Below are 27,169 nucleotides of genomic sequence, written 5' to 3'. Positions count from 1 at the left end.
GTGAAAATGATTTGAATGTAAAGACTCAACCTTTCTATTTAGATTAGAAAAATAAGATTCAGGGAAAAACTAATGTAGAAGCAAAAACACTAAAAAAGTTGAAAGAAAAATATTGAAAGTTTGTATATTTACATACATACAAACAACCCTTCTTGAGTTCTTGTTATAATCTAGGCACATTTGAAGTGCATTAAGAATTCTATTATACAAAACATTTACTACTCCCTATTTTGGAGAGAGACAGGAGAGAAGAGAACAGCTTCAACCTAAATTACAAAACTGAGAAACCTACATCTGTTGTATGCTCTTACAAGCCTCCGATTTGCAAGTGGACTTATAATGCCCGGTTCGATTGCATCGACTACAATGGACGGTATGCTTCTCCCGGTTGAGATCCTCCACGCACATTCGCTTCTTCTCGGGGCGTCCGGGAGGCCGCCTAACCTTAGGAGGCCGTACAGTCCTTGTTTCATCGTCCATGGTGGTCTCGCCCTCGCCTTCCTTCTTCAAGTCGATCTTACCCGGTATGGGATTGATCTCTTCGGCATATGCAGCAGCGTAGCTAGCCACAGTGAAGTGCTTTGCTGTGAAAGCATGTATATGGTTCTTGGAGGAGATGAGGGCTGCCACAGCGTGCGAGCATGGCAGCCCGTAGAGCTGCCAGTCACGACAAGAACACGAATGCGTTCTGATGTTGACGATGTCAGAACGCTCAGCTGAGAGGACCTCAAACTCCACCTCATCTGATCGAAGAACTCGATAGGTGGAAGCGCGATTCATGGCCTCGATCATGTGCTTCTCCGCTGACGGGGCGAGAATGGAGAACCACGACTTGCACCTGGCGCGCCTCTCCTCAAACTCCATTATCAGCTTACAGTGGATCTGTTCGATCACCTGAGTCACTGGCAGCTCCCGGGATTCAAGTATCCACTGGTTGAACTCCTCGACGTTGGATGAGAGATGGCCATAGCGAGTTCCCTCAAAATACAACAACGCCCAACGAGAAGGTGGGTGTTGTTGTAGCCATTTCGATGCTTCTGCCGAGACCTCCTCGAGTTCAGCCATTTTCTCCTTGAACGCAGAAGCAGTAGTGGCGTATGCTGCTTTCCAGAGCAGCTGGACAAGCCGGGGGTTCTTGAATTCTCTAACAATGCTTTCGCTCAAGTGTTTCATACAAACGGCGTGACAGCAAGCCGGGAACTTCCTTTTCACAGCATCCCCGATACCTTTCTGCCATTTGGATAAGAAGGTGAGATGCGGTATGATCTCCGTGTGCATCTCAAAGGCCTTGCGTAGCTCAGACAAGAACCACATCCAACTCTCATCGTTCTCCACATCAACAACACCAAAGGCAAGCGGAAATAATCCACCATCCGCATCAAAGGAAGTTGCAGAAAGCAACGTGCCAAGATATTTACTTTTTAGCGGAAAACCACCAAGCCCAACGATAGGGAGGCAACCCTCAAAGAACCCCTTCAAAGAAGCATAAAACGAAATAAACACACGTTGGAACCGGTTGTCAGAGCCAGCGGTAAACACCTCAGCAACACTTCCCGGGTTGTTCTTCCTGATCTGCTCACAGTACACCGGAAGGAGGTAATACCCTTCTTCAGAAGAGCCGTATATGGCTTGCAGTCCGCGCTCCTTGGCACGCCAGGCCTGCTTGTATGGTATAGTGATCCCGTATTGCTCATACACATCGTGCAAGATATCCTTTGGCTTGTAGTTTATGTTGTCACGCAACCGTTCCTCTATAAAGCTGACGATCCAGTCCACAGAAGCCTGATGATGCCCAGCATACGCGTTCTTCCCACAAGTGTGTGCTCCATCTAGACTTCTTATAGTGAAAGTCGGAGCATTTGGAAGCTTCACAGCACGTATGCGCCATGGGCAGCCCTCAGCAGCACATTTAGCTATGTAACGGATGAGATCACTCTTAACAATCCGAAGCTCAAAGTGCTGTGCAATGGCGGCCTCTTTGATTGCACTGCGGAAGGCCTTAACGTCTGGAAACTCCTGGCCAACAACAAAATCGCGATCTTCCATACAACAGAGTATCAACAGAAAGGTTCTGTTTCTTCAACACAACCATTAACCAATCCGCTTATTCGATTCAATGATTTCCTTAGCAACTCTACAAACACTCTAGAGTCCACAAAATCACAAACAATAAACACAGTGTTATTCTGCATTCCAATGGTAGAATGGTGAAATCAGCAACATTAACACATAAAATGATAATTTTAACCAAACACACCAAAGATTCAATAACCTCATATTTTGTGTTCTTAAAAAAAAATCCAAACACAATAATACTAATAATAAGTAAATAGTAGTACAAGAATTACTGTTATTCATCACAAAGGCTAATTAGAGTGTAAACAGCTCGGACTACTCGAAAAGAAAGCGAATTGCTGCAATCAAATTGAGAGGAGATTTTCATGGAAATTAATAGAGAAACCCCAGAAAACAGGAAATTGTATGAAATTAAAGTTACAATAGAGCTAAACAGACGAAGAGGGAATGAATTGGAGTATGATACTGACCTGAGAGTTACAGTGGGGAGTGATCGATGAGAGAGAGTGAGGTGGGATTGGGGTTTGAGAAGAAAGGAATAGGGCTGAAGGAGAAGGAGAAGGAGAAGGAGAGGGAGAGGTCAAGATTTTAGCTTTCGACATTTTCATGTTCTTTTCTAACTTTTAGATTTTGGAATTTTCTATTTTTTTCTCAACATCAATTTTGGACCCATTCACTTTTTTTGTTTAGTTTTATTTTATTAGGAATGATGATCACTTTTATAAAATCACATTTATTAATAGTTTGTTCTACAATTTTTAAATAATAAATCATAATTTTAAAAATTCTCAATCGTTCAATCTTACTAACGTATTTTATTCTTCATATATTTTTTAATTTTTTGACACAAAACTACGTTGTCTGATTATCCACGTCTGTCATATTAATACAAATTTATGTTACTATGAATTGACATAAAATTTTACACATTTTGCGCCGATTTGAATTTAGTTTCAAATTTATCCCAAAAAAATTTGGATAGTAAATGACTGAAGGCCATAAACATATGTTGATTTTACGTTTTTGGTCAAAAACATTATCTTTTAAATTATTGCATCTTGAACAAATGAAAACGGTCTGAATTTAGTCCATTTTGGATGGAGCCGTCAAATTTTTAACCGTCAACGACAATTAAGTGAATTTTGACTGGATTAACAACTTTTAATTAGAATATGAAGTACGAGACCGCTCAATTTTCTTTTAATACTACAATAACCTATCATTTGTTATTGTTTTGTTATAAAAAGACTAAAAGCCATTTGCGGTGCTAAATATTCTAATAAAAAGTTGTTAATCTTGTCAAAATTCATTTAATTGTCGTTGACCGTTAAAATTTTGACAGCTCCATAAAAAATGGACTAAATCCGGAGCGTTTTCATTTGTTATGGACCAAAATCGTAAAATCGTCATATGTTTAGGACCATAAATGGCCTTTAGTCCGTGGTAAGATTAAGACATCGGAAAATGTAGAAAAAACAATGCGAAAAATGACAAATAATTCTATAATCAATTTTGCGGATTGGGCCAATAAATTCGGTTGGGTCACTACATTCTGGCCCAATAGGCTGAAGGCCCAATGAATTGCATTTCTCCTACAACCAGCAGCCACGTAGGATAGATCCCAACGGCTACTTTCCGACTGCTCCTATTTGAATTTTCTCATTTCTTCTTGTGCTGTCGCTTCACACAAGTGCACAACGCTCCATCTCCACCCCTTTTTGCTCCGTTAATAATTCACAGAGAGAGAGAGGTTTATATCGGTGAAGGACTAATCTCACTGAAAATGGAGGAGTGTAATGAAATTCCGACTAAATTCTCATCAGTTTCATCATCGGAAAACCGAGACTCGATCGGGTCACTCAACGGCGGAGAGGACGACGAATTTTACGATAAAATTGAGGCGCCGAAGTTTGTGGACTTCACTGTTCCGGATCACTACAGCCCCGACGACCATTACTGGTTTTGCCTCCGCGTCGGTTAGTTCCCAAATTCCAGATCTCGGCTCTCTTCTCTACTTTCCGAATTTTGATTTTTCTGAATCTAGGTTTTGCAGTTGGCTTTGTTTTTGTTGGTGGTAATTTTGCAATGAGAGCGAAAGAGAGGGGTTTCCTCAGTTAACTGCAAATTTTGTGGAATTCTGAGCTTATTCATTGTATTGTTGATTGAATTGCTGCGGTTAGCAAAGTAGATTTATGTATTGATCTTTGGTTCTGTATCACTTTTAACTCTCTGTTGAAATTGATCTTCAATTTTCAGGATAATATCCTAAAAATCTTTGAATATTAGTGTTTAAGAAGAAGAATGTTGATTTTTGTTTCAGGATGTGACCAAAAGCATGAGGAAGAAATGGATTCTGAAGCAATCTACAACAATTTTGTCCTTAGGGTTAGTCATCAAATCATTGATTTCACCACTGCATTGCCTCTTCTCGTGTGGATTACTAAATCTTCTTTTGTTCTGCTCAAACAGGTGATGGCAGCTAGGAGTCCCAATGTAAGGCTTCGAAAAGCACTAGATAGAAATGCTTCGAGGTATGTTTTAAGTCTCATCGTGCAGGTTTTTTTTGGTAGCCATTCTACACTGTCATCTTGTTAATTGAATGATATCTTTTGCAGAACACCTACAAAATGCCCACTTTCAGCTCCTCCGAAATCATCCAAACCAAGACTGTCAAGGATGGCTGTCATTTCATCAATGTCTAAGAAGATGGATGAGGGCAAGAAAAAGGTCGTTCGGCCCCTTTTGAAGCCTGGATCTACACCAGTGACAAAGACGAAACCGGTTGCTGCAAAGTATCTCACCACTCCAAGGAATAAGAAGAGCATATCTGATCAAAGTTCGTTTAGAAGTGTTCAGCATCCAAAGCGTATCAATGTTGAAGTGCCAAAGAGTCGAATGGTGGCGAAGGCGTTGGTTTTTCGCTCTCCAAAGAAAGCCATCAAGGTGAAGACATCTTTTGAGCTGCGTACACCTGTCTCTAAGTTATGCCAAGGGATGAATAAGCTTGAGATTTCGAGTCAGAGAAGAAAACCACTACAAACTTGCAAAGGCCAAGAAGATAAATTGGGAAGATCAGTTAGAACAAAGACCAAAGGACAGTTATCTCAGAAGCAGGAGTGTGAGAAATTTCTGGGAAGGGATGAGACACATAGCTTGAAGAAAGAAGAAAGTTGTGCTATTGGAAAACAGTTGGACACAAAAGTCAGTGAAGAGTCTGGACTTCAAGAATCTAGTCATGAAGAAGCACATTCGACAGTGCCACCAGCGACACAGTGCTTGGATTCTGCCTCACCAGATTATTCAAAGGGAGAAGTTGCAAAAGCTGAGGAGTGTAATGGGAATGAAAACATTACTTCAGAAAGTTGTGTAGACCATCATGGAAACAATTCTTCTGAAGGAGAACGAAACGGACTTGACTTTGAGGATGGAGATGACAAAGAAAACGTTGCAGCTTCTGATGAGAACAGGTTCGAAACTCTATAAACATGTTGAAAAAATATTTTCAGCTCTTTTTGAAGTGATAATAATCAGTATCATATTGTATGCAGAATGCCAAGCAACATTCTGAAGCAAAATGAAAGAAAAATCTTTGGAGTGCACCAGAAATGCGACCAAGTTAGAAAGAAGGTTTCTTTTTCGGACTTTGTTGTTGGTTACATTTTTTCATGCAACATGTTACCGATTGCAATAAATTATTGATTGCATAGGTTACGCAAGCACATGATATTCTGAAAGAGGGTTTGAGTGGTCCGGTGATGAAGCTGAAGAAACCAAAGGCCACAAATCCTAAACCATTTAGACTACGAACTGATGTGAGGACCCATCTCCACATAGCAGCTGAATTTTTGAAAATTAAAGCAAACAGAGATCTAATCACATTGTAATTTCAGGAGAGAGGTGTTCTTAAAGAAGCCACCTTGGATAGAAGAGTCGGTGTAGACTCCCCAGCTAGCCAATGTGAAAATACAAATGTGAGCACCCCAGGTGGGAAGTTACAGAAGAAAAACGCTAGTGATATTCAAGTAAGCATTTTTCATTCATTAGGAGTAATTCAGACTTCCTTCAAGTGTAGCAGTAGAGGATTTAGCTGATGCGAATTTAACTTTTGCAGAAAGGGAGCCCGGCAGTGGTTTCAAAGACTCCAAAGCGGCAGGAGAGATTGAAATCAGCAGCTCCGATGACACCAGAAAGTAATAAACCTAAAGAGCAAAAGGTGAAGAGTAGTGCTATGCAGAGGTTGGAGAAGTTCAGGAAACTCACATCATCTTCTGTTCCCAAACGCGTGAGGCCTCAGGGGTAAGTCTCTCTCTTCAATCAAACATGCCTTTACTTAGATGGTTGATAGATAAAAATGGATATTTTGATATTTGCAGGGTTGAATCGAAAAAGCAGGAATTGGTTTCATTGCTGATTCCCGGTCAAAAGCTGGACGTGATACACGAAACTTCACCCCAAGTTTCGGAACCACAGAGCACTGGAAAGGCAGGTGCGACTGTGAGGAGGAACGGTTGGCGCTGAACCTAAGTTGAGCACACACAGCGACACAGTTTTGTGACCACGATTGCTCCTGTTTGTTCAATTATTTATTGAATTATTATTTGGTTGCTGCCATACTTCATTTCTGTTATTGTAAAGTGTAAAAACCAAACTACCGGCATATTGGTCGATTCTGTTTTATGCATTAAGGCAAGTGTGTTATACAAACTCAGTTGTTTAACTTTAGAAGATGAAATTCATAATTTCAGTAGTATATCAAAATCATACTTATAATCCTTCCAAAGACCAAAGTCGAAATATTCGGAACCAGAAATACACTAATTCCCAACCGAATCTGTTTGATTCGACATTATCACCAGAACTAGAAAAGGCAACACCGGCTATAAGAATAGGTCTAGGGAGCACCCCCCTTGATGATAACCTTCATCTTCTCAGTTGCAGCAACAAGTTCTCTCGATATTCCTGGTTCGTTAGCCGAATGCCCAGCATCAGGAACCACCTGTGCAATCCAACAAATTCACTCATATAAATCAAACTTATTCTTTTTCCATCCTTCAATTTCTCATACAAAAAAGCTTCATCTATTCAAATGTATTTTCCTTTCTCCAAAATAACTCTCCTCAGTCCTAAGGATTTAGAAAATTTGGTAATTCTGTTGTACTAGTCATATTTACCTATATGTTAGCTTCATTAGTCATTGCAAGACATATCTCTTCGATATTTTCAGCATCAGAAAAAACAATAGTACTGATGTCCTATCACGCGGATTTTTTTTTTTAATTGACAAAAATGTCGAAAAAGTGGAAATGCATTCTCACCCTAAAATCAGCCTCAGGCCAAGCCTTATGAAGATCCCATGCTGACATCATGGGGCAGCAGACATCATATCTCCCCTGCACGATGAATCAGAGACTTCAATATCACGCGTCTCAAACTCAGTATGTTTTTTCTTCTGGCGTAAACTCAAACGCTCCCAATTATGACAAGACAATGTAAGAAAAACTATCTGGCACGCAAACACATATGCTACAAAATATCGATATATAATAGTTCCTCAAAATAATTCAACATTCTGAATAACCATATCGAAGTCTCTGGACTGCAAATATTATTCTCCACATTCAAGAATTATATTTAAAGATTTTATATATTTTACCATTAAAAAGGTATTAGTAAACAAACCTGCACAATTACAGTGTTGATATGCTTTATTTTGTCAAGATTGTCCAACAGGTAGGAGTCTGAAGGAAAAAAACCTTTGTTGACAAAGTAGTGATTCTCAATCCTTGCAAAAGCCTGGAGAAAGAGGAAAAAGTTAATCTAATGGAAAAATCACAAAAACAATTAGACAGATACAAAATTCCAAAGCAGGAAGCTCTCAGCCAAAATTTATGTTGCAGATACTGAAGGAACAGAAACCATTTGCAGAAACCTTGCAATTTCATGAAATTTGGACTACATCACTACTGTGTTCAAATGAATCCAGCAAACTGAAAAGAAAATAATTATTTTCACGAAGATTACATATTTCTGATAGATCTGGTGGCATTGATAATCATTGAGTGAAATACCAACACTTCATCAATAGTTAAAACATTGATGTCCTAGACTAAAAAACATTGATAATCATTGGGCGAAATACCAACACTTCATCCATCACTTCTCGAAAACAAGAAAGTTGCTTCAGTTGCATGCATTAATTGAAACAAGTTTTGACATTTTGGGAGAATAAGTAAGTACTTGTGGCTGATTATGTTTGGAATCCCATCTTAAAATATGCAACTCAATATAAGACACAGAGTACTTCCATTTAAGATTTTCTAACTGTTATTCCAAAGAGAAACAAATGGTTCTGGCAGAAGATGACTAAATGTGAACTAATTTGATATTCAAGCTTTTCTACATATCTTGCGTAGCTTTATAAGTCTTTCATAAAAGAATGAGAAAAAAATGCTAATTACATGCATCTGAACTCACCAAGCAAAACTTATCATCCTCTCCTCGTCCAGCGGTAGCTTCATTGGGCAGAAGATGAGCTGTCATCATTTCCCATTTGGTCCATGCCCTAGCAGCTGCATACTACATTATCAAGAGATAGAGATAAACAACTTTAAGGCAGACCATAAAAATGCTTCTAAGTATACTTGTAAGATAATGTGGCCCAAATCCAATTAAGATGTGTAACTGTAGGTTCTCCAAAACCCACAATTTCATGGGATGCATAATGTTAAAGATAAGGATTGAAAAAACACAAAAATTAAGAAAGGAATAAGAAAAAGAACAACAACTTAGCATGACCAACTTCAGCAAAAAAGGCACTAGGATCTCATAAGAACACTTTTTTCCAAAGGCTTTTCTGACAAAACTTATGGCTTCGTGGAGAATGGAGATATTTAGTAACAACAAGCAATCAACAAAACAACTGCGTAGAAAGCAAAACGAGAATGTCAATACTTACTTGTGTCTCCTTGTCGCTGGAGTCTAACCTCTTGTGGTAGGCATCAACGAAACATCCTCTTTCACTTTCAGGAATAAGATCTCTAAATGGTTCCCAGGCTACAAAAACAATGATTTTGAATTAACTTGAGAAATCCAGATAAACCAAACAGCACAATGGAGAATATGCATTACACTTTCTACCTAATACTATGTTCCCATTTTTTCAATCATCAAGAGCTCTGTACATACAAGCCAGAAGCCACACTAGTCTAGTTGCCATGTCGGACATACCTTTATAAAGATTACAACTTCTAGGTGAACTATTAAGAAAATGAGTAGCATACCATCAGGATATATGGCAGCAGCTCCACCCTCGTAAAACCAATCAATTTCTTTCTTGCGCAACAGAAAAATTCCTCTCAATACAAGGCCAGTCACCTTGAATATAATGCAAGTTAAAGGCAATCAACAGTCAGTTCAATATAACGAGATGATTATTTGTCATTATAATATGCAAAAAAACTATAATCTCTTTTGAGAAGTATGAAAAAGGATAAACAAGAAACCTTGTCAGGATGTGATTGACTATACGCTAGGGAGAGTGTGCTTCCCCATGAACCACCGAAAACCTGTAAATGTATATTGATATGAAACACATAAAGCGGCATCCACCAAAGCATTAAGAAGTAGCAGTTACCAGCCATTCTGAAACTTGTAAGTGTGTTCTTAGTTTTTCAATGTCTTCAATGAGTTTCCAAGTTGTATTCTCCTCCAAGCATGCATGAGGTGTACTTTTACCAGCGCCTCTCTGGAAGAGAAATATTTAAAATTGAAAACGTCACCCATTGTGTTCCTTAGCTTCGTTAAACCAAATAATTAAAATCACAAACCTGATCAAACAAAATGATCCTATAAAACTGGGGATCAAAGAATTTCCGGTTCTTAGATGAAGTACCACCCCCTGGACCTCCATGCAGGAAAATCACTGGCTGCACGAATAAAAGATCATAAAAAAGACAGCACATAGTTGATCTTAATCCATAAGATGCCAAAGCAAAACTTTGAGAAATTCATTATTGCACAACATGACAACACCCTATATAATGTAATCTACTGAGAATAAATTATCACAGTAGAAATGATCCAGACAGTTAAGTTAGAGAGGAAAAAGTGACTGTTGACACTCTGCCTTATATAGATAGCATTTTTTTCACAAGCTTAGTGGAAGAAGACTCAAAGCAAAATCTAGAGAAGCAGGTTGCGGCTCATACACATTCCTTCTCATCAAGACTGATTGGGAATGCATCAACCTTCTGACACCAATTCTGTTCCACCAAGCATGATCTTAAATGCGGAAATTGATCATATGTTCCTTTTCATTTTTCAAGCATCTAATTAGTGCCCATCTAACAAAATTTGGGCCAAATTAAGAACTCTCCCAATAATTAAAACAGTTGCACCCTTGCCATGACCCAAGTTAGGAATTTACACATAAGACATCCACGTGCATTCGATACTAACACAAATCTTATAGCAGCTACGACACAAGACAGGTACACATGATGTAGAGAGGTAACAAAAACTCACATGCCCATCTGGATTCCCAGACTCCTCATAATATACTGTGTGAATGTCCGAAACCTTTAGAAAGCCAGTGTTGTACGGCTCTATATCCGCATAAAGGCTCGTATTCACTTCAGGAGACACTCCCTTGGATGCCATAGTCTCTGAGATCACTAGCCTATCACTGTTATGGTAATCAAGATTACGGTTTCGACTGAGCACCGCTAGATTTCTTCTCCTTCCTGCACACATGACACACCCCTCACAAAGTCAACCAACGAAGCATCCAATGACAGACAAAAGATAACCATTTTCACAGTAAATAATCTGAAGATAAAGATTCTCTAATCAACCAATTTCTCTAGTAACCAAGATTAACAGAATGCAAAATCCAATACCACAGAAATAATCAATCTGACAGTCATTCACTTGTTTCAGTATGTGTGTGCATATGCTCTATCTAACGCAGCATAAGCACTGATTACCACCATTGATGGAGAAATTAAAAATTCAATCTTTGTGGTTATCTAATTCTGGGACGGTCAAATCTTGATCCCTTTCGCCCCCAATAATCATTACCCATTTAATTACAAAAGGAAACCTATCTATTTGTTTTTCTTTCTTCAATGTTACGATGATCACAAGGAAAAATCAGTGAGCTATAGAGAGAGAGAGAGAGAGAGAGAGAGAGAGAGAGAGATCGTGACCTTGAGTGGTAGGATTATTGATCGGAGGAAGAGCGGGAGTTGAAGAAATATGAGTGAGAGAGAGACAAAGAGGATTATTGTGAGGGACAACTGCGACACCAATGTTCATTGCTCAATCCGATCAATTTCAATTGGGAAATTAGCCATTATATTCACCAATTAAAAAAAGCCACGAACTTCGATGAAAATTATGATACTAAATTTTTTTTAATCTTATTTTATCATTTTTATTACACTCATCTACTATCTTTTCTCATAATTATACATATCGAAATTCTCTATTCAATTAATATGAAAAATTTCATTATGAATTAAATATCATTGAAATGTGAGATAAATTTCATGTGATAAAATTTCTGCATTGAATAAATAAAAATAGGATTACAAATAAATACACCGACAGAGAATAACCTCTTCTCAAATATTGCAACTTCTATTGCAGCTGGTAAATTTTCATCAATGTATGTTGTTTTTTCACGAAACCTTTCCAGACAGCCTTCTCGCAGGATTCCACCACTTCTCACTCACCTACGTAAAACCCATTTTCCCACTGAAACTGATCTCGCCCACGAAGACTTGTCTCCACAAATTCTCTCTGGAATCGCAAAATCTGCGATATCAAAGTGTTCAGATATCAAGGCTTCAAACAAAGGTGATAAATCTACCTCTCTCTTACTCAAAGATTATATTTTTAGACTCTCTGACATATCCCCTAAGATAGTGCGTCGATTTTGGAGAGTGTCTGTGTTAAGACCTCAAGATGTTCTTGAGTTACTGGTGGGGTTTGAATGTAGAAGTGAGAAATCTGAGATTGAGGTTAGAAAGGTCGAATCTTTGTGGGGAATTTTCAAGTGGGCCAGCAATCAATCTAGAGAGTTCGAACATTTACATCGTTCATGTAATATTATGGCTTCGATGCTCGTGCAGGCCGGGTTTTATCGGGAGGTGGAGAACTTGTTGTCAAGGAGGGAATGCCAAGGATTTCTGTTGGCTTATGAGGAAGTTTTCAGTGGTTTGATTGAAGGGTATGTGGGGGAATTTGAATTGGATAGGGCTGTGTTGGTTTATGAGAGAATGAGGGGCCTAGGTTTAGTGCCGTCTAGGGAGAGTTATCGAGCCCTGCTTAGGTATTTGATTGAGGTTGATGCAGCACAGTTGATGTATCATGTTTACGAGGATATGATCAATGTGGGGATAGGAGGGAGTTTGGAGGAAAAATGGATTCATGAAAATGTGATTCGAAGGCTTTGTGTGGATGGGAAAGTGCAGGAAGCTAGAGATCTGTTTAGGAAGGTCATGAGTTTTGGAATGAAACCAAGTAGTTTAATCATAAGTGCAATCGTTAGTGGGTATTGTGATAAGAAGGACTACGATGATCTGTTGAGTTTTTTCGCTGACTTTAAAGTTGTACCGGATGCTATACATGGGAACAAGATTCTGTCTTCAGTGTGCAGAAACTTCGGTGTTGAGGAAGCAAGTGTGTTCTTGCGGGATTTGGAAGAACTTGGTTTTCACCCTGATGAAATATCGATAGGTATCTTGATCGGGTCCAGTTGTCGTGAGAGGAGACTGAAGAATGCTTTCTTTTATATGTCAGATATTTTGTCAAGAGGTCTCAAGCCGCATCTATATTCTTATAATGCACTGTTGAGTGGTTTGTTTAAGGAGGGTATGTGGATACATGCTCGCGGCATACTTGTTGAAATGAAAGATATGGGAGTGGCTCCCGATTTCTCCACCTATAAAGTACTCGTGGCTGGATTTTGTGAAGCTAGAAAATTTGACGAAGTAAAGGCAATAGTTTGTGAGATGTTGGATCATAGCTTAGTAAAACTCTCAGCAACGGAAGATCCACTAGCTAAAGGATTCGAGCTCTTGGGGCTGAGTCCATTGAGTGTGAAGATTAGAAGGGACAATGACAAAGGATTTACTAAAGCAGAGTTTTTTGACAAACTTGGTAATGGACTCTATTTACAAACGGATCTGAATGAGTATGAGAGAGCAATTACTCAAGTTCTCGATGATGCCATGATGCCGGATTTCAACTCCTATATAATGGAGAAAATACATAGTTTAGGCACAGAAAATATTCTCATAATGGAGGGTGAAATGACACGGTGGGGCCAAGAAATATCTTTACCTGCCTTGTGTTCGTTATTTTGTTGCCTCTATCGAGCTCCCTACAATGCCAAGGTCATTAACCATCATTTCGAGACCATCTCCAAATCAACTTATCAACTCGATGAAAGCACTTTAAATTTGCTCGTTCGGACTAACTGCAAAATGGGATACACTTTTAGGGCAAGGACACTTTTTGATGGTATGACACGAAGGGGTTACAAAATTGATAATGGTACATACTCTGCGTTGTTGGTTGATGCATGCAAAAAAGGTGACTTGGCGAGCCTTCACTTCTACTTGAATCTTGCACGCAAATCTAATTGGTCGCCTGAAGTGAAAGATGGAAAGGCCATTCTACGTCATCTCTGCAAGAACAAGTTGTTAAATGAGGCACTAGAGTTATTTGAGGCCATGCTCTTTGTCAGCTCTTGTGATATTTTGGATATTTTTGACTCATTACTTGAAGGGCTTTGTCGTCAAGGATTCACTGGTACTGCTTGTGTTTTGATAGACGAGTTTTCGAAGCACGCCACCTTGTCTTATTACCACATACCTTATAGCTGTATTGTGAGTGGGTTTTGTCAGGAGAAAAGGTTCGCAGAAGCCTACAAGGTTCTCGAAACTATGATCCCTAAGGGCCTGCCTCCGCCTATGGATGCATTGACTCGCTTAATTTCTCACTTCTGCAGGACTAATTATGAGAACGCTGTTGAACTGAGAAATATGTGCTTGAAGAATCAGTCTTCTGCAAAGCTCCCTTTCCACTCTGCTTTCGTGAATGGGCTCTGCAAGTTGGGAAGGTTTGAAGAAGCTGCTCGTATATTCATGGAAGTGAAGGGCTTAGTTCTGGATGCTGAGATGTGTAACTCTTTCATTACAGGATATTGTCAACGAAATAACTTGAAGAAAATTCGAGAGACCCTCGGGGTAATGATACGAAAGGATTTAAGTATCTCCCCTTCTAGTTACAGTAGTATGGTATGCCTCATATGCAGAGATGGAAAGTTCTCTCTTGCACTGAGCTTGAAAGAGCTTATGCTTCGAGTAACTTGCATCCCAGAGCTCGTGCTGTATAATATTCTGATATTTCACATTTCATCGAGGCGGAAGACATTGGATACAGTGATTGGTGCTCTTCAGAATAAAGGACTACATTTTGATGATGTTACTTTCAATTTTGTCGTTCGAGGACTCCTGTTGCATAAAGATGTATCACACGCTCTTCACTACCTGACAACTATGATGAGGAAAGATCTGAAGCCAACTAATCGTACGCTACGAGGAGTTATCAATTCTCTCTGCCACAAAGGAGAGCTTGAGCCAGCCTTGAATTTGAGTCGAGAAATGGAATTGAGAGGTTGGATCCATGGTTCGGCCATTCAGAACGACATCGTTGAGGCACTTCTCAGTAAGGGTCAACTCCATGAAGCTGTAGGATTTCTTGACAGAATGGCGTTGAAAGGTCTGATACCGAACGACATCAAGTATGATAATTTAATCAAACAATTTTCCCAGCATGGCCATGTGGATAAAGCAGTCAACCTTTTGAATGTCATGCTGCAGAAAGGAAGCCATCCGGAGGCCACCAGCTACGACTGCCTCATTCAAGGTTTCTGCAATGGCCAGAAGTTGGATGTAGCTCTGGATTTTCATAAGGAGATGCTGTGTAGGGACTTAAAACCGAGTATGACTACTTGGGACACTCTTATTCGTGCATTGAGTGCAGGTGGTCGAGTGGTGGAAGCAGAAGATCTGCTTAAATCCATGATCCAGTTAGGTGAAACTCCACAGCGTGAGGCATTCAACTGCGTGATTAATAGATATCGGTCAGAGAAAAACATTAGCAAGACATCGGAGCTCTTGAAAGTGATGCAGCAGAAGGGCTATGAGCCAGACTTTGACACACATTGGTCTCTGATAAGCAACTTGAGCCATTCCACTAAGAAGGATGGAGGCAGTTTCCTGTCGAATCTCCTGTCCGGTTTCAGCTCTGCAGGGAAGAACAACCCCATAACTGGCTGATGTAAGTTTATATCAGTTTAGTTTCTCCTGTTGTTAGTGATTTCACATCTGTATAAATTTAATGTTTAATTTTGCATGCCTTATCCAATTAAATTTGTTGTTTCCCCCTTAAAAACTTGTTTTTTGTGTTTAAATCGGAGTAAGGAAGCTTGGAAAGAGAGAAAGCTAAATTTTAGGAACAATGTTTCACTGCTAGAAAGAAGATGGACTGATGGAGTACTCTCACCAATTTGGAACTTCTGCTTGAATTAGCAAATACAATAAGGAGATGTGGCAGCTATGAATGTGTAGTGACCAATACAACAAATAGATAAGACGAATATTGCAGTTGACCTTAAAGAGAGAGTTTTAGGCATGAGGATGAACATGTAATTCTTGAATGCACTTTGATTGGTTTCTTCCACTATATAGAGATTGTTCAAGACATTAACCTCACTTCAGTATTCTGACTGTTGATGCTACTTTGATGAAGCATACAAGACAAATATGGCGTGCAATGAAAACATAGCTAAACTTCAAGCTGGCTATCTCTTTCTCGAGGTCTGTTTCATGACTATTGTTTTAATTGTGTTTGATAATTCTTGTTTTATCTAATGCAAGTGTAGTTGATTAGAATCTCATTATGCATATGCTTTATTAGATAGCAAGATGGAGAAATGCACACATTGCTAAAAATGCAGATGCTAAACTTATCAGCCTTGGAATTGGTGACACAACTGAGCCAATTTCAGAAGTCATTGCTTCTGCCATGTCAAAGGTACTATTTTCTGAGCCTCAGTAATAATTCTTTATAGATATTTTTTGTCAAATGATACATTTAGTAAGTTAAAGTGTAGAGAGAAATAAAATATTAGTGAATGAAGTGTTGATTTTTTATCAAAAAGAGGAAATGGCTCGGGACTCCACGAAAATGAATATCGTGGGACGGAGGAGTATAATATTTTCCCTTATGTATGTCTCTGTATTTCTTGAAGAAAACTGAAAATGGGATATTGGCATGTTTGGTTATAGGTGAGAGGGTTTCTGGGGCAGGGGCAGCTGGAGAGTGCTCTGGAAGGTATGGATCTTGTGATCATACCTGCTGGATTTCCGAGGAAGCCGGGGATGCCAAGAGACGATCTGTTCAATATCAATGCCGGCATAGTTAGGACACTCTGTCACGGCATTGGTATGAGCTGCACTAATACGCTCATTAACTTGATCAGCAACCCGGTGAACTCCACTGTCCCCATTGCAGCCGAGGTCTTCAAGAATGCTGACATCTATGACCCCAAGAAGCTCTTGGGAGTCACCATGCTTGATGCTATTAGAGCCAACACATCCATGGTGCTGTGCTTTTAGCCTTGAATCATTCCTTTCGAGATTCAGTTCAAGAAAGCTTCATGGTTAGGATATTGTTTCAACTGAGCTGATCTATGTTCTTGTACAAAAATGAATTTTAGGCTCAAGTTTTGGGACTTGATCCTAGAGAGGTTAGTATTCCTGTTGTTGGTGGGCATGCTGGAGTCACAATTCTGCCCCTTCTCTCACAGGTACTAAAGATTGAATTTTGCTGTTTCCATCTTCATGTTACTGAGCGAAGTTGTGTTGTAGGTGAAGCCTCCTTGCTCGTTGACACCGGAGGAGACGGAATACTTAACCAAGCGAATTCAAGATGGTGGGGCTGAAGTGGTTCAGGCAAAAGCTGGTGCAGGCTCAGCAACTCTATCAATGGTAACAATGATTTTGGTTCAATGATGTAAGAGAAGAAGGTTCAATGATGTAGGCATATGCAGCAGTGAAATTCGCAGACGCATGCTTTCGCGGCCTAAGAGGGGATGCTGGCGTTGTTGAGTGTGCTTTTGTGGCTTCACAGGTACCTCTACCTGAGCTTCATGAAATCCCACCTTCATGTCTCTCTGAATGATCGGTTTGTAGGTAACGAACCTCCTGTACTTCGCAACCAAGGTGAGGCTTGGCTGCTTGGGCGCGGAGGAGCTGAGAAGGTTTACCATCTAGGGCCATTGAATGAGTATAAGCAGGGACGGAGATAGCCTATGCGAAGCCCCCGCTTCAGCAGGGGCTTGGCCGGTGCCATCCTTGTAGATTCGGTTAGTGTGTTTTTATGCTTTATTTTACAGAGATAGAAGGAATTGATGAAAGAAGATGGTCGAGAAAGAGAGGGGAGAAAGGAGTATGATTATGAGTCATGACGTTGGGAATAAGAGAGCACCGTTTGCACCATTCTTTTGTTTTGTGGGATTTGGAAAAAATTAAAAATTGACATAGTTTAGCTCCCTTTTTTAGGCAGCAATAAATTCTGTTTTACCAAATTTTTGATTTGATAAATTAAATCCAATATATTTACATGGATATATTGCCAATCCAAACGTACAACGAAGTATAATTTAATGGTGGAAAATGAGTAGTACTAATAAAGAAGACATTGACTTAATTTTTTCTGCCGTTTAAGTCACTAATAGTCTATTATTTTAGGAATACATTAATATTTGTTCTTCTACTATAAAAACGTTTGGAGAATCAAATTGTACTATTTAAAGTTTTATTATTTTATTTGTATAATAATCTTTTGTATTTAATCAAATTATTATTAATTTTTTTTTCTGTAATTATTCATCTCATATTTTATATTCGGTCTGTCTACTAATACATATTCATTTATTTTTTACTAATTTTTAAAATAGGTTTCACATTCCACTCCTATTTTATTATAAGATAATACTCCATATAAAATATGCACATTCCATTAACTTTTTTCTTTACATTTTTAATATTTGAAATGAGCCACAGTGGGATAAGTATTATTAGAGGTGCCCACGGTTCAGGAACCGACGGTTACGATTTGGAACCGCCGGTTTCGGTTTTGAAAATTGTTGAACCAAAACCGAACCGTGAGGGTGTTTCGCGGTTACGGTTACGGTTCCGGTTCCGAACCGGTGGTTTTTCGGTGATTTTTTTACGGTTTTTCACGGTTTCGAACCGTCGGTTTTTTGCGGTTCAAGCTTGATTTCACGGTTTTTCTGCGATTTTTTGCGGTTTCGATTTGGAACTGCTCGAAACCGACGGTTCCGGCATCGTTTCGGTTCGAAATTATTTGAACCTGAACCGAACCACGGTTCAAAAATTAACGGTTTCGGTTCGAAACCGTAACCAGCGGTTACTGTTTCGATTTTAACCGCCGGTTCGATAAACCTTGGGCAAGTCTAAATATTATCAAATATATGAAGTACCATATTTATACATTAAATTAATATTATAACAACTCAATTTGGGACTCTTAGGATATCAAGATATCATGTTCTTCGGATTCTCAAATCGAAAATACTAGATGCACCATTGTGGACTACTAGTACATTAGAGAAGGTTAGTCACTACCAGAGATTCAAAAGCATCACATGTTTTGCCGTATTTGTCGTTAATTTTCAGCACCGGCTCATCTCAATTTCTAGTTCCGTCCCTCAGTATAAGAGGTATGGAATGTTTGTGACATGAAAAGTTGCTTGGTGAAAACCTCAATTCACTGCTTGGTGGATGGATATGGACAGGATTGGATTGGAGAAAGCAAAAGAACTTGCAGTAAGCATTCAAAAGGGAGTTTCCTTCATCAAGAAATGAAAATGGAGATGGCATCAAGAACCCCTTTTTAAGATGTATTCTGTGTCCTACAGTAGAAGTGAATGAGACAACTATACATGCTTATAGAATTCATGAAGGATCAAAAGCTGCTAATTCGTACAAAGCCATTGAGCCCGCCCTACCAGCAATGGTCGGGATTATTCAATACAACAAGTATAAACACGAACACGATGGCAAGGCAAACCCATGAAAAATAAACACTATATTACCTAAACTACTTATAAAAAGGAACAAAAAAGAATCTTTACAATATTTACAGTTTCCTCATCCTCCACAATAGATCACAACATAAATGGATTTGGAGGGTGATGAACAGCAGGCATCTTTGACATAGTAACGTTGCCCAAGAGTGCGCTCCGCGCCACGGAATCCTCTGCTATCACGGGATTGACCTGCGCCACCCTCTCCGGGACAATCCTGTCCCCATCAACCTTACCCAGCACTTCAAAGTGCATCCTCATAGTTGAGGGCTTCGTCCTCCATTCAGGCATGCCAACCACATCGCCCTCTCTCAGCCTCTTCTCGACCCCAAAACCAATCTTCACGAAAGTCTGAGCCGACACATCCGCTTTCAACACCTTGAAAGACCCCTCCTTGCCCCCTCTAGGACCCAACACAGAAGACAGCAGTGCCTCAAAGCCAAGCAAGTTCGGGTTTGAGCCATTGAGGGACACAACGGGCCACAGCGTGCTAAAATGGTCCGGTGCAAGAAGGGCTGTGGCTTCTCCTCCTTGGAGATCAACGGGAGATATAGCATCACTTCCCCTTGCCTGGTTCTTCGAAGCAGAGGACAGCTCCACTAGGCCAGGCGCAAGGCGCTTGAGCTTGAGGCGGTTGCTGGAGGAGGAAGGTGAGGGGGCAGGGGATGTGAGCGATGTCGGGCCAACTATACGAAGGGAAAGGACAGGAGCATCTTGGGAGCGAGCAACATCTTGGAGCCGCTGAGCCAGAGATAAGAGGCCTGAGGCAAAGCCATTGTCTGTGACATTGAGAGGAAGTGGAAGCTCAACCGGATGGCGCAGACTAACTGATCTAGCCCCTTTAACAGTGACAACAGCGCCATCTGCTAGGATCACCTTCTTCAGCACACCAGCATCCACATCGTGCTGAACGAAAATCGAGCAAAATCAGCAACCAACTAAAGATATCAAAAAGGGGAAATATCAACAATGGTCAGTTTCTATTACAGGCAAGGATATCCTCATGTTTTTGGCATCCTGAATCCACAGTTCCATCGGCCCGGCCAGCTGGAATGGAGCGAGCACGGGCATCTGATCGTCTACTTTCTGTCTCTCAGACAACACATTTTCCTCGCCCGGCCTCGCAGGATTTTCCATTTGGAAAAGGGGCAAATCCACATATTCCCATCGGTTCACATCCTCCAGAAGCTTCAAGGGAAGAACATTATTTTCAATCTCCACGTCGAATTCGTATGCTACTGATCTCCCCACAAGCGCATCTCTCAAATCGAAGCCTGATACCTTGAAATCGTCAGCTTGGAGCCCTAATCCCTTCACAATCGCTTCTTTCAAATCCTATAACATAAAACCATATGAATTTGAGCAATTTAATTCAATTAAAAATAACCCTAGATTGATTAGGACCTCAATTCATCAATCACACCTATACAAACCAAAGTAAATGGAATCAAAACTCACGGAAATGGCTTTCGGATAGGGAGGATTGAAATCTGGGGCGGCAACCAAAGCCGACGATTTAGATAATTGAGCTCCGATCAGAACAAAACAGAAGGCGGCAGCAATGACCGTAGATGGCCGCTCTGAGTCCATTGATGGATGAGGAAAGAATCGAGATTCTGAGCAGAAAATCAAGGGGCTGCTGATGATTGAAAATTTCTTCTTTGATTTGTTGAGAAGGAAAACTGAATCGGAGCCTGTTAACGTTTTTCTGTTAAAGCGCGGCCATTGGTTAAAAATTAAAATGGATGACGTGGATGTGGGCAGCCAATAGGAATTGAGAGAGGCGTAAACCAAGTAATGTGATTGGTTGAGAGTGACGTGGTTGCGCGGGAAAACTGGGGTGGTGTGTGCATAGATACGACGTCGATTGTGATAGGATATTTAAATTCGTGATATTTAAATCATTAATATTGATGTTTCTCGATGAATTGGATCGTTTCTTTACTATCATATGGTTTGATTTGATACAAGAATATATATGGAGAAATATTATTCTGCATATATTATGTGGACATGAGTTACGAGCTTCGTACTCGATTAAACCAGGGGTGTTGAAACGGGTAGCGGGAAACCCTCAACTTGACCCGCTATCCGTTACCCGACGACAATGGAAAACGGGGCGGGATCGGGTAGTTTGTTTTAAATTTTTTGCGGGTATGGGTATACCCGCTAACCGTGCGGATATACCCGTTAAACCCAATAATACCTGTTATTTTTAGGATTATGTTTTCAAATTTTTTATTTTAGTTAATTAATTTCAAATCTATTTATACTCCCCAATGATACACTTTATTTTCAATTATTTATCCGCTGCCAAATGAAGGATTGCAAGTTTTGTGAAAGTGAAACTTTTATTAGTTTAGTGTCTTTAGTTTTGAGATTTAAAATATTTATACTTTTAGTTGAAATATTTAGACTTTTGATGAAAGTGAATTATTTTTGATTTTATATTAAATTTTGAATGGTGATCTACTTTTAGACGTGCTTGATGTTTCTATCATATTTGATTATTTGAAATTTGGATTTGCATTATATTTCATTCGTAGTCATTTTATATTTAAGAGATGAGAAATCACCATATTTGTGCGTAGTTAATAGTTGGAAATTATGCAAATACAATAAAGTAAAAAAAGATACAAATCTAAAATCATAGTGTAGCAACTAGCAACAATCCCAAAATTTATTCTAGAATTTCAAACATGTACATAAAATTATTGTATTAGATGACTAGCATTGATGATAAACGAAAACTAAAAACATAATACCATTGAATAATATAATACACAATTCAATTTATGCCTGCGGGTTTGGGTACCCGCAACTACGGGTTTGGGATACCCGATGCGGATATGGGGTTACCCGTTTAACTATACGGGTTGGGATTGAGTAGTATAATATTGAAGTTTTTGGATACGAGTATCCGCAAAATTGGGCTTGGGTACACCCACAGGTACCCGTTTCAACACCCCTAGATTAAACTATATTTTCATTAAATTTTTTGAATTATCTGTTTGGTTTGATTCTATAACCTTAAGAATTGTTATTGATGTCAGTTAATTTTTAAACATTACCTAAAACTCAAAATTTGGTTTGTTCTTTTATATCAACTTTTTTGAAGTTACAAAGAATTTGGACACATCAAGTTTTGATTTTTTAATGTATTTCATAAAATTAATAAGAGTATTAATACTCCCTCCGTCCCAGTTTAGGAATTGAAATTAGTTATGATACGGATTTTAAGAAATTTGTGGAGTGTGTAATAAATGAAGTGAGATGGTGAGGGTGTAATAAATGAAGTGAATTAGTGGAAAGTGAGATGTTTTGACTTTTTGGTTTTTCATTTTTCTTTTTGGTTTATTTTTTTGTAGATAATGGTATTTGGGTTAGGGCTGACAATTTTTGATCCGACATGAATCCACACGAAGTTAACCCGACACGAACACGCACGTTTAGGATTTGAGTCCTTATAGGGCCGACCCAATAAGAACCCGAAAATTTTGGGTTGGGTTGGGTCGGGTTGGGTTATCCGTTAAGAAAAAAAAAAATTATTTTGATTATTTTTTTAATTAAAATAATATATAAAATTTTTATTTTTATTATTTTTATTAATTAAAAAAATATTATATTTTTAATTTTATTAGTAAAAATATGATTAATGCTATTATTAATTATTTTTTATGATAAAAAAAATATTGCTGCATACTTAAATTTTATTAAAAAATAATTATTTTAACTTTATTAGTTAGATTTAATTTTAATATACTTTAATTTTATTATTTGGATTTAAAAATTGTTCAAATTAATTATTTTAATTTTGTAATATCTTATTTTATCGTGTAATATCAAATTTTAATTATATAATATCATATGCATGTCGTAATCGTATAGCATTTATATTGTGTAGTAACTTACTATCATAAAAATATGACTGATATTTTTTTGGATAACACGAAATCTGCACGAATCCGCACGACTGATATTGTTTTGGATAACACGAATCCAACACGAATCTGTTTGGGTTGAACCCGATAAGAACACGATGATTTGGGTTGGGTTGGGACCCGATAAGATTGGGTCGATATTGGATTGACCCAATAGCGATCCAATATTCCGCACGATTTGCCAGCCCTAATTTGGGTGTATGAATAATGGGGTAAAATTTTATGTCCAAATATGGAAGATTCTAAATGTGACTCTTAAACTGTGACAGACTTTTATGACAAACTGTGACTCTTAAACTGTGATGGAGGGAGTAATTTTATGACAATCCAAATAAATGGATAAAATAAAAACAAACTAATATTAGCATTAACTAAATGATCCAGATTCATGTGCTTACATAAGATTTATAGTATGACATTTGTCTCTCTTAATATACTTTAATTATATAAATAACAAATTTTTTCTTCATGTTTATGACACTTTATAAATTTCAAAATATAATACTTTATTTTTATTAAATATTAAATTTAAAAATAATACTCCCTCCGTCCCCCATTAGCGGTCACAGTTTGACCGGGCACGGGTTTTAAGAAATATAAAGAAAAGTTGGTTGAATATGAGGTCCACTTTTTTATATTGGTTTTATAATAAAATGTGAGTGAAGTGAGTTAGTGGAATGTGGGACCTACTACCATTTATGGTAAAAATGAAGTGTGACTCTTAATTGGGGACGGACCGAAATGAAAAAGTGTGACTCTTAATCGGGGACGGAGGGAGTATTTTGCTATAGTACACTCTACCTTATGAGTAAAAATTCCATGCTCCTTCCATACCAAATTGGCATGGTGACTTGGTGTACTTCACCAATAATTTCTTGACAAATGGAAATTAAAAACACCCACATGCAAATTCAATGAAACTAATTGCACATAATAGACACCCATTAATTATGGAAAGTGGCATTATATTAGGCTTGCAATATACTGCTCCTACAATATATATGTATACTAGTGTTAAATATGGAATACGTTTATATACTTCTTAATGTAATAATATTTCACATAAAAAAAAGTAATCATATTACATTATTTTTCATGTAAAATAATTACTATATTACAACTCTTTGATAGCATTTAAGATTTTATTAGTGAGACCATTTATTCTTATTTTATATTTATATATATATAAAATTTTTATACAAATAAAAATTATGACTATAAATTATGACCATTTAAGATTTTGTTAGAATACTAAGTCATCAATTATATTTTTAATATTTTCTTATTAACATGTAGTTAAGAAATATATTGCAAGTTATCATCATGTAAAAAATCAAGATATACTTAAGAGTATGATAAGAAATTATAAGCTATAGTCATAATTTTTTTTGTATAAACATTTCGTATATATAAATATAAAATAAGAAAATAGTCTCACCAATAAAATCTCAAATTAGTACACTATCAAGGAATAATTTTATTTTCTTCACGTGAAAAGTATAGTTATATGATAACTTTTTTATATGTAAAATATTACTCCTATTATATTAAGAGATTAATATACATATATATTATAGTAGTATATTGAACGCTTATTATATGAATGTAAGCTATATTTAATTGTAGTAATATAATGTCACCTTCCACAATTAATGGACGTCTATATTGTGCAATTAGTTTTATTGTTTAATTGATGTGGCATGTGAATTTTTTTATTTCCATTTGTCATGAAATTATTGATGAGGTATATCAAGTCACTATATCAACTTGGTACGGAAGGATTATGAAATTTTTACTCCTACCTCATCATTCCTAAATGGTTTAAGAGTTTTAGACTATCAAAAAGAAAAAAGTGCGAAAAGGATATCTCTTAAACTTAATGAATCATTCCTAAATGGTTTAAGAGTTTTAGACTATCAAAAAGAAAAAAGTGCGAAAAGGATATCTCTTAAACTTAATGACTAATCAAAATGTAAAAAATAACAACGTAACACGACCTATTGACACTCGCCACGCAAACATCAACTTTATGATAAATGCTAAATAAAATATAGCTATTAATTAGTCAAAGCTCTAAAGTGAAAGAATTAATAGTATTAGTTAGGTAACTTAGGTTGGTACAAATGAAATTTCCTATGATCTTCATTGAAGTTTCTTGTGTTTTTCTTACGTCTTTTGACCATAGTCGAAGCTAGTAAATAAGCGCGTCATATATGATATACTAATAATTACGTTTTAAAAATAGTAAGTAGAGAAAAACAAAAAATTGGATTGCAATTTAGGAAGATATATTTGTAATTTCATGTAAAAAATTTCTCCCAAAAAATTCAATTTGATGCAGCAATGTTAATTAATATGACGAAATAACGACGTCCTTTTGATTTTTTTTTAAGTCCTTGTATTATGGTTATTGGTTAATATCACTCGCTATATAATAATATAAAGTAAAGTACATCATCGAATATATATTGTTCATGTGACTCAGTCAAAGAGTTAGAGCATGACGTGGCTTCCATTTGGATAAAACTTCAAAATGACGTCATACTCTTGTTTTAATTATGAATTACTAATAAATTTAAATCAGTTAAAATGCTGCCTTTCAAGATTTATTTAGAAATGATATAATTAAAATTGAATCGGAGAACATTGAGAACAAAAACGAAATTTTCAATATAATTATAAAGTAAACATTAAATCATGAAATGATGAAGTGCATATAAGATCAAAATGTTGGTATATTGACACCCAGCTAGTTAGTATTATTAACTTAAAAACATTTTAATCATCCGTCCCTGAAAATTTGTCACATATTTTCTTTTCCGTCCGTTCATAAAAATTTCACCTTTCACTTTTACCATTTTTGGTAGTGGACCCTACATTCCACTAACTCTTTTACACTTATATTTTATCATAAAACTAATATATAAAAGTAGGACGTACATGCTAACAACTTTTTCAACTCACTTTCTATTATATTTCTTAAAATCCGTGTCAGGTCAAATAATATATTAAAAAAAATGCGTATATAGTTATAGTTTCTATGACATAAGACCATCTCCAACCGTAGTCCAAAAATGAGTTTTGGTGTAGAAATCTTTTCCAACCATACACCAAACTCAAACCCATTTTTAGTGTTTTTTGTGAAACAACACCAAATATGATGTTACTGCAAAAATTTTATGAGACAAAAACCCAAAAATGGTGTAAATGGTTGGAGTAAAACTAATTTTTGGTGTGACGTATACTCAAAAATGAGTTTGAGTTTGGTGTAAATGGTTGGAGATGGTCTAATGATGTAGTAGTACCTTTTATTAACAATAAAATATTATCATAAAATTTATAATTCAGTTCTAATATAATTAAAATAAGTATGAGTGTCATATGCACATAGATTAGAAATCCAATTCCGACATCTACTCGATCCACTTCAAATTTGAAGATTTTAGAGTTATGTTAACAAATTGAAAGCCTTTTTAGTTGAAAGTTTGCAGTAATAACTATTTGTAACTATTTGAAAGTTGAAAGTTTGCAGTAATAATTATTTGTATAATATACAAAGATAAAAGTTGAAAAACATATACCATGTCAACGTCGTTATCCAAGACGCGGTGTCAACCTAGACACAATCGAGATTTCGTATCTAGAAATAAATCCAATTCATTCTATGAAATCATAATTTAATGTTAATTCGAGAACATGTGTTCCACCTAATATTAATATTTTTAATTTACCTTAGCCGCAATCGAAGTAGACTTTTGCAATTAATGACTTTGTTGGCACTATAAATGCATCCCAACAAAGTTGGAACTCTTCATCGTATCCAATTCTTGAATCGGATAAATTAGGTAGTAGTTATATTTACATTTACATTTACATATACATAAATAATTAATTAATTTCAACCCCAATCTCATATTTTCTGATTTTATGAATGCAGGTTAATCACATACTTGTATATTATTGGTTG

General features: G+C 37.3%; 6 protein-coding genes across 12 annotated transcripts; 3 read left to right on the top strand and 3 right to left on the bottom strand.

Annotated features, from left to right (window-relative positions):
- Positions 1 to 98: 98 nt before the first annotated feature.
- Positions 99 to 2,691, bottom strand: LOC125221666 (uncharacterized). 2 transcript variants are annotated; one of them, XM_048123859.2, is made up of 2 exons: positions 2,547 to 2,691; positions 99 to 2,145 (listed from the first exon to the last, which is right to left on the bottom strand). In XM_048123859.2, exon 2 carries the CDS (start codon positions 2,044 to 2,046, stop codon positions 289 to 291), a length of 1,758 nt encoding a protein of 585 aa, XP_047979816.1. In that variant the 5' UTR covers positions 2,047 to 2,145; positions 2,547 to 2,691; the 3' UTR covers positions 99 to 288. The 2 variants fall into 2 exon arrangements, with proteins under 2 accessions (XP_047979816.1, XP_047979817.1); XM_048123860.2 differs by having other exon boundaries at positions 99 to 2,186; positions 2,547 to 2,683.
- Positions 2,692 to 3,754: 1,063 nt separating this feature from the next.
- On the top strand, positions 3,755 to 6,766 carry LOC125224033 (uncharacterized). Its single transcript, XM_048127374.2, has 9 exons — positions 3,755 to 4,052; positions 4,397 to 4,461; positions 4,546 to 4,607; positions 4,692 to 5,543; positions 5,625 to 5,703; positions 5,784 to 5,888; positions 5,967 to 6,098; positions 6,188 to 6,372; positions 6,450 to 6,766. The coding sequence occupies exons 1-9, from the start codon at positions 3,860 to 3,862 to the stop codon at positions 6,592 to 6,594; spliced, it is 1,818 nt and encodes a 605-aa protein (XP_047983331.1). The 5' UTR covers positions 3,755 to 3,859; the 3' UTR covers positions 6,595 to 6,766.
- Positions 6,767 to 6,808: 42 nt separating this feature from the next.
- PIP (proline iminopeptidase) lies at positions 6,809 to 11,433 on the bottom strand. Its single transcript, XM_048127375.2, has 11 exons — positions 11,283 to 11,433; positions 10,600 to 10,817; positions 9,903 to 10,001; positions 9,710 to 9,820; positions 9,579 to 9,641; positions 9,357 to 9,450; positions 9,032 to 9,129; positions 8,551 to 8,652; positions 7,756 to 7,869; positions 7,392 to 7,466; positions 6,809 to 7,072 (listed from the first exon to the last, which is right to left on the bottom strand). The coding sequence occupies exons 1-11, from the start codon at positions 11,389 to 11,391 to the stop codon at positions 6,968 to 6,970; spliced, it is 1,188 nt and encodes a 395-aa protein (XP_047983332.1). The 5' UTR covers positions 11,392 to 11,433; the 3' UTR covers positions 6,809 to 6,967.
- A 257-nt stretch (positions 11,434 to 11,690) lies between these two features.
- LOC125221849 (pentatricopeptide repeat-containing protein At5g15280, mitochondrial-like) lies at positions 11,691 to 16,137 on the top strand. 6 transcript variants are annotated; one of them, XR_016134719.1, is made up of 3 exons: positions 11,694 to 15,426; positions 15,898 to 15,965; positions 16,066 to 16,137. XR_016134719.1 is itself a non-coding variant. In XM_089063280.1 (2 exons), the coding sequence occupies exons 1-2, from the start codon at positions 11,742 to 11,744 to the stop codon at positions 15,056 to 15,058; spliced, it is 3,216 nt and encodes a 1,071-aa protein (XP_088919406.1). In that variant the 5' UTR covers positions 11,691 to 11,741; the 3' UTR covers positions 15,059 to 15,189. The 6 variants fall into 6 exon arrangements, 5 of the variants coding, with proteins under 5 accessions (XP_088919406.1, XP_088919405.1, XP_047980099.1 ...); XM_089063280.1 differs by lacking the exons at positions 15,898 to 15,965; positions 16,066 to 16,137 and having other exon boundaries at positions 11,691 to 14,865; positions 14,967 to 15,189; XM_089063279.1 differs by lacking the exons at positions 15,898 to 15,965; positions 16,066 to 16,137 and having other exon boundaries at positions 11,692 to 14,887; positions 14,967 to 15,171.
- Positions 15,912 to 17,423, top strand: LOC125221851 (malate dehydrogenase 2, peroxisomal-like). The gene is made up of 7 exons (XM_089061853.1): positions 15,912 to 15,965; positions 16,066 to 16,182; positions 16,437 to 16,751; positions 16,868 to 16,957; positions 17,019 to 17,138; positions 17,191 to 17,280; positions 17,343 to 17,423. Exons 1-7 carry the CDS (start codon positions 15,912 to 15,914, stop codon positions 17,421 to 17,423), a joined length of 867 nt encoding a protein of 288 aa, XP_088917979.1.
- Positions 17,424 to 19,002: 1,579 nt separating this feature from the next.
- On the bottom strand, positions 19,003 to 20,952 carry LOC125221850 (protein TUNICAMYCIN INDUCED 1-like). The gene is made up of 3 exons (XM_048124143.2): positions 20,720 to 20,952; positions 20,249 to 20,596; positions 19,003 to 20,167 (listed from the first exon to the last, which is right to left on the bottom strand). The coding sequence occupies exons 1-3, from the start codon at positions 20,849 to 20,851 to the stop codon at positions 19,343 to 19,345; spliced, it is 1,305 nt and encodes a 434-aa protein (XP_047980100.1). The 5' UTR covers positions 20,852 to 20,952; the 3' UTR covers positions 19,003 to 19,342.
- Positions 20,953 to 27,169: the final 6,217 nt, after the last annotated feature.

This window comes from Salvia hispanica, chromosome 1 (genome assembly GCF_029641045.1).
Source record: "Salvia hispanica isolate PSC_SH4W2 chromosome 1, Shi_PSC_v1, whole genome shotgun sequence".
NCBI lineage: Eukaryota > Viridiplantae > Streptophyta > Magnoliopsida > Lamiales > Lamiaceae > Salvia > Salvia hispanica.
The sequence above is the reverse complement of the archived record's forward strand: the minus strand, read 5'-3'. Positions and strand labels throughout refer to the sequence as shown.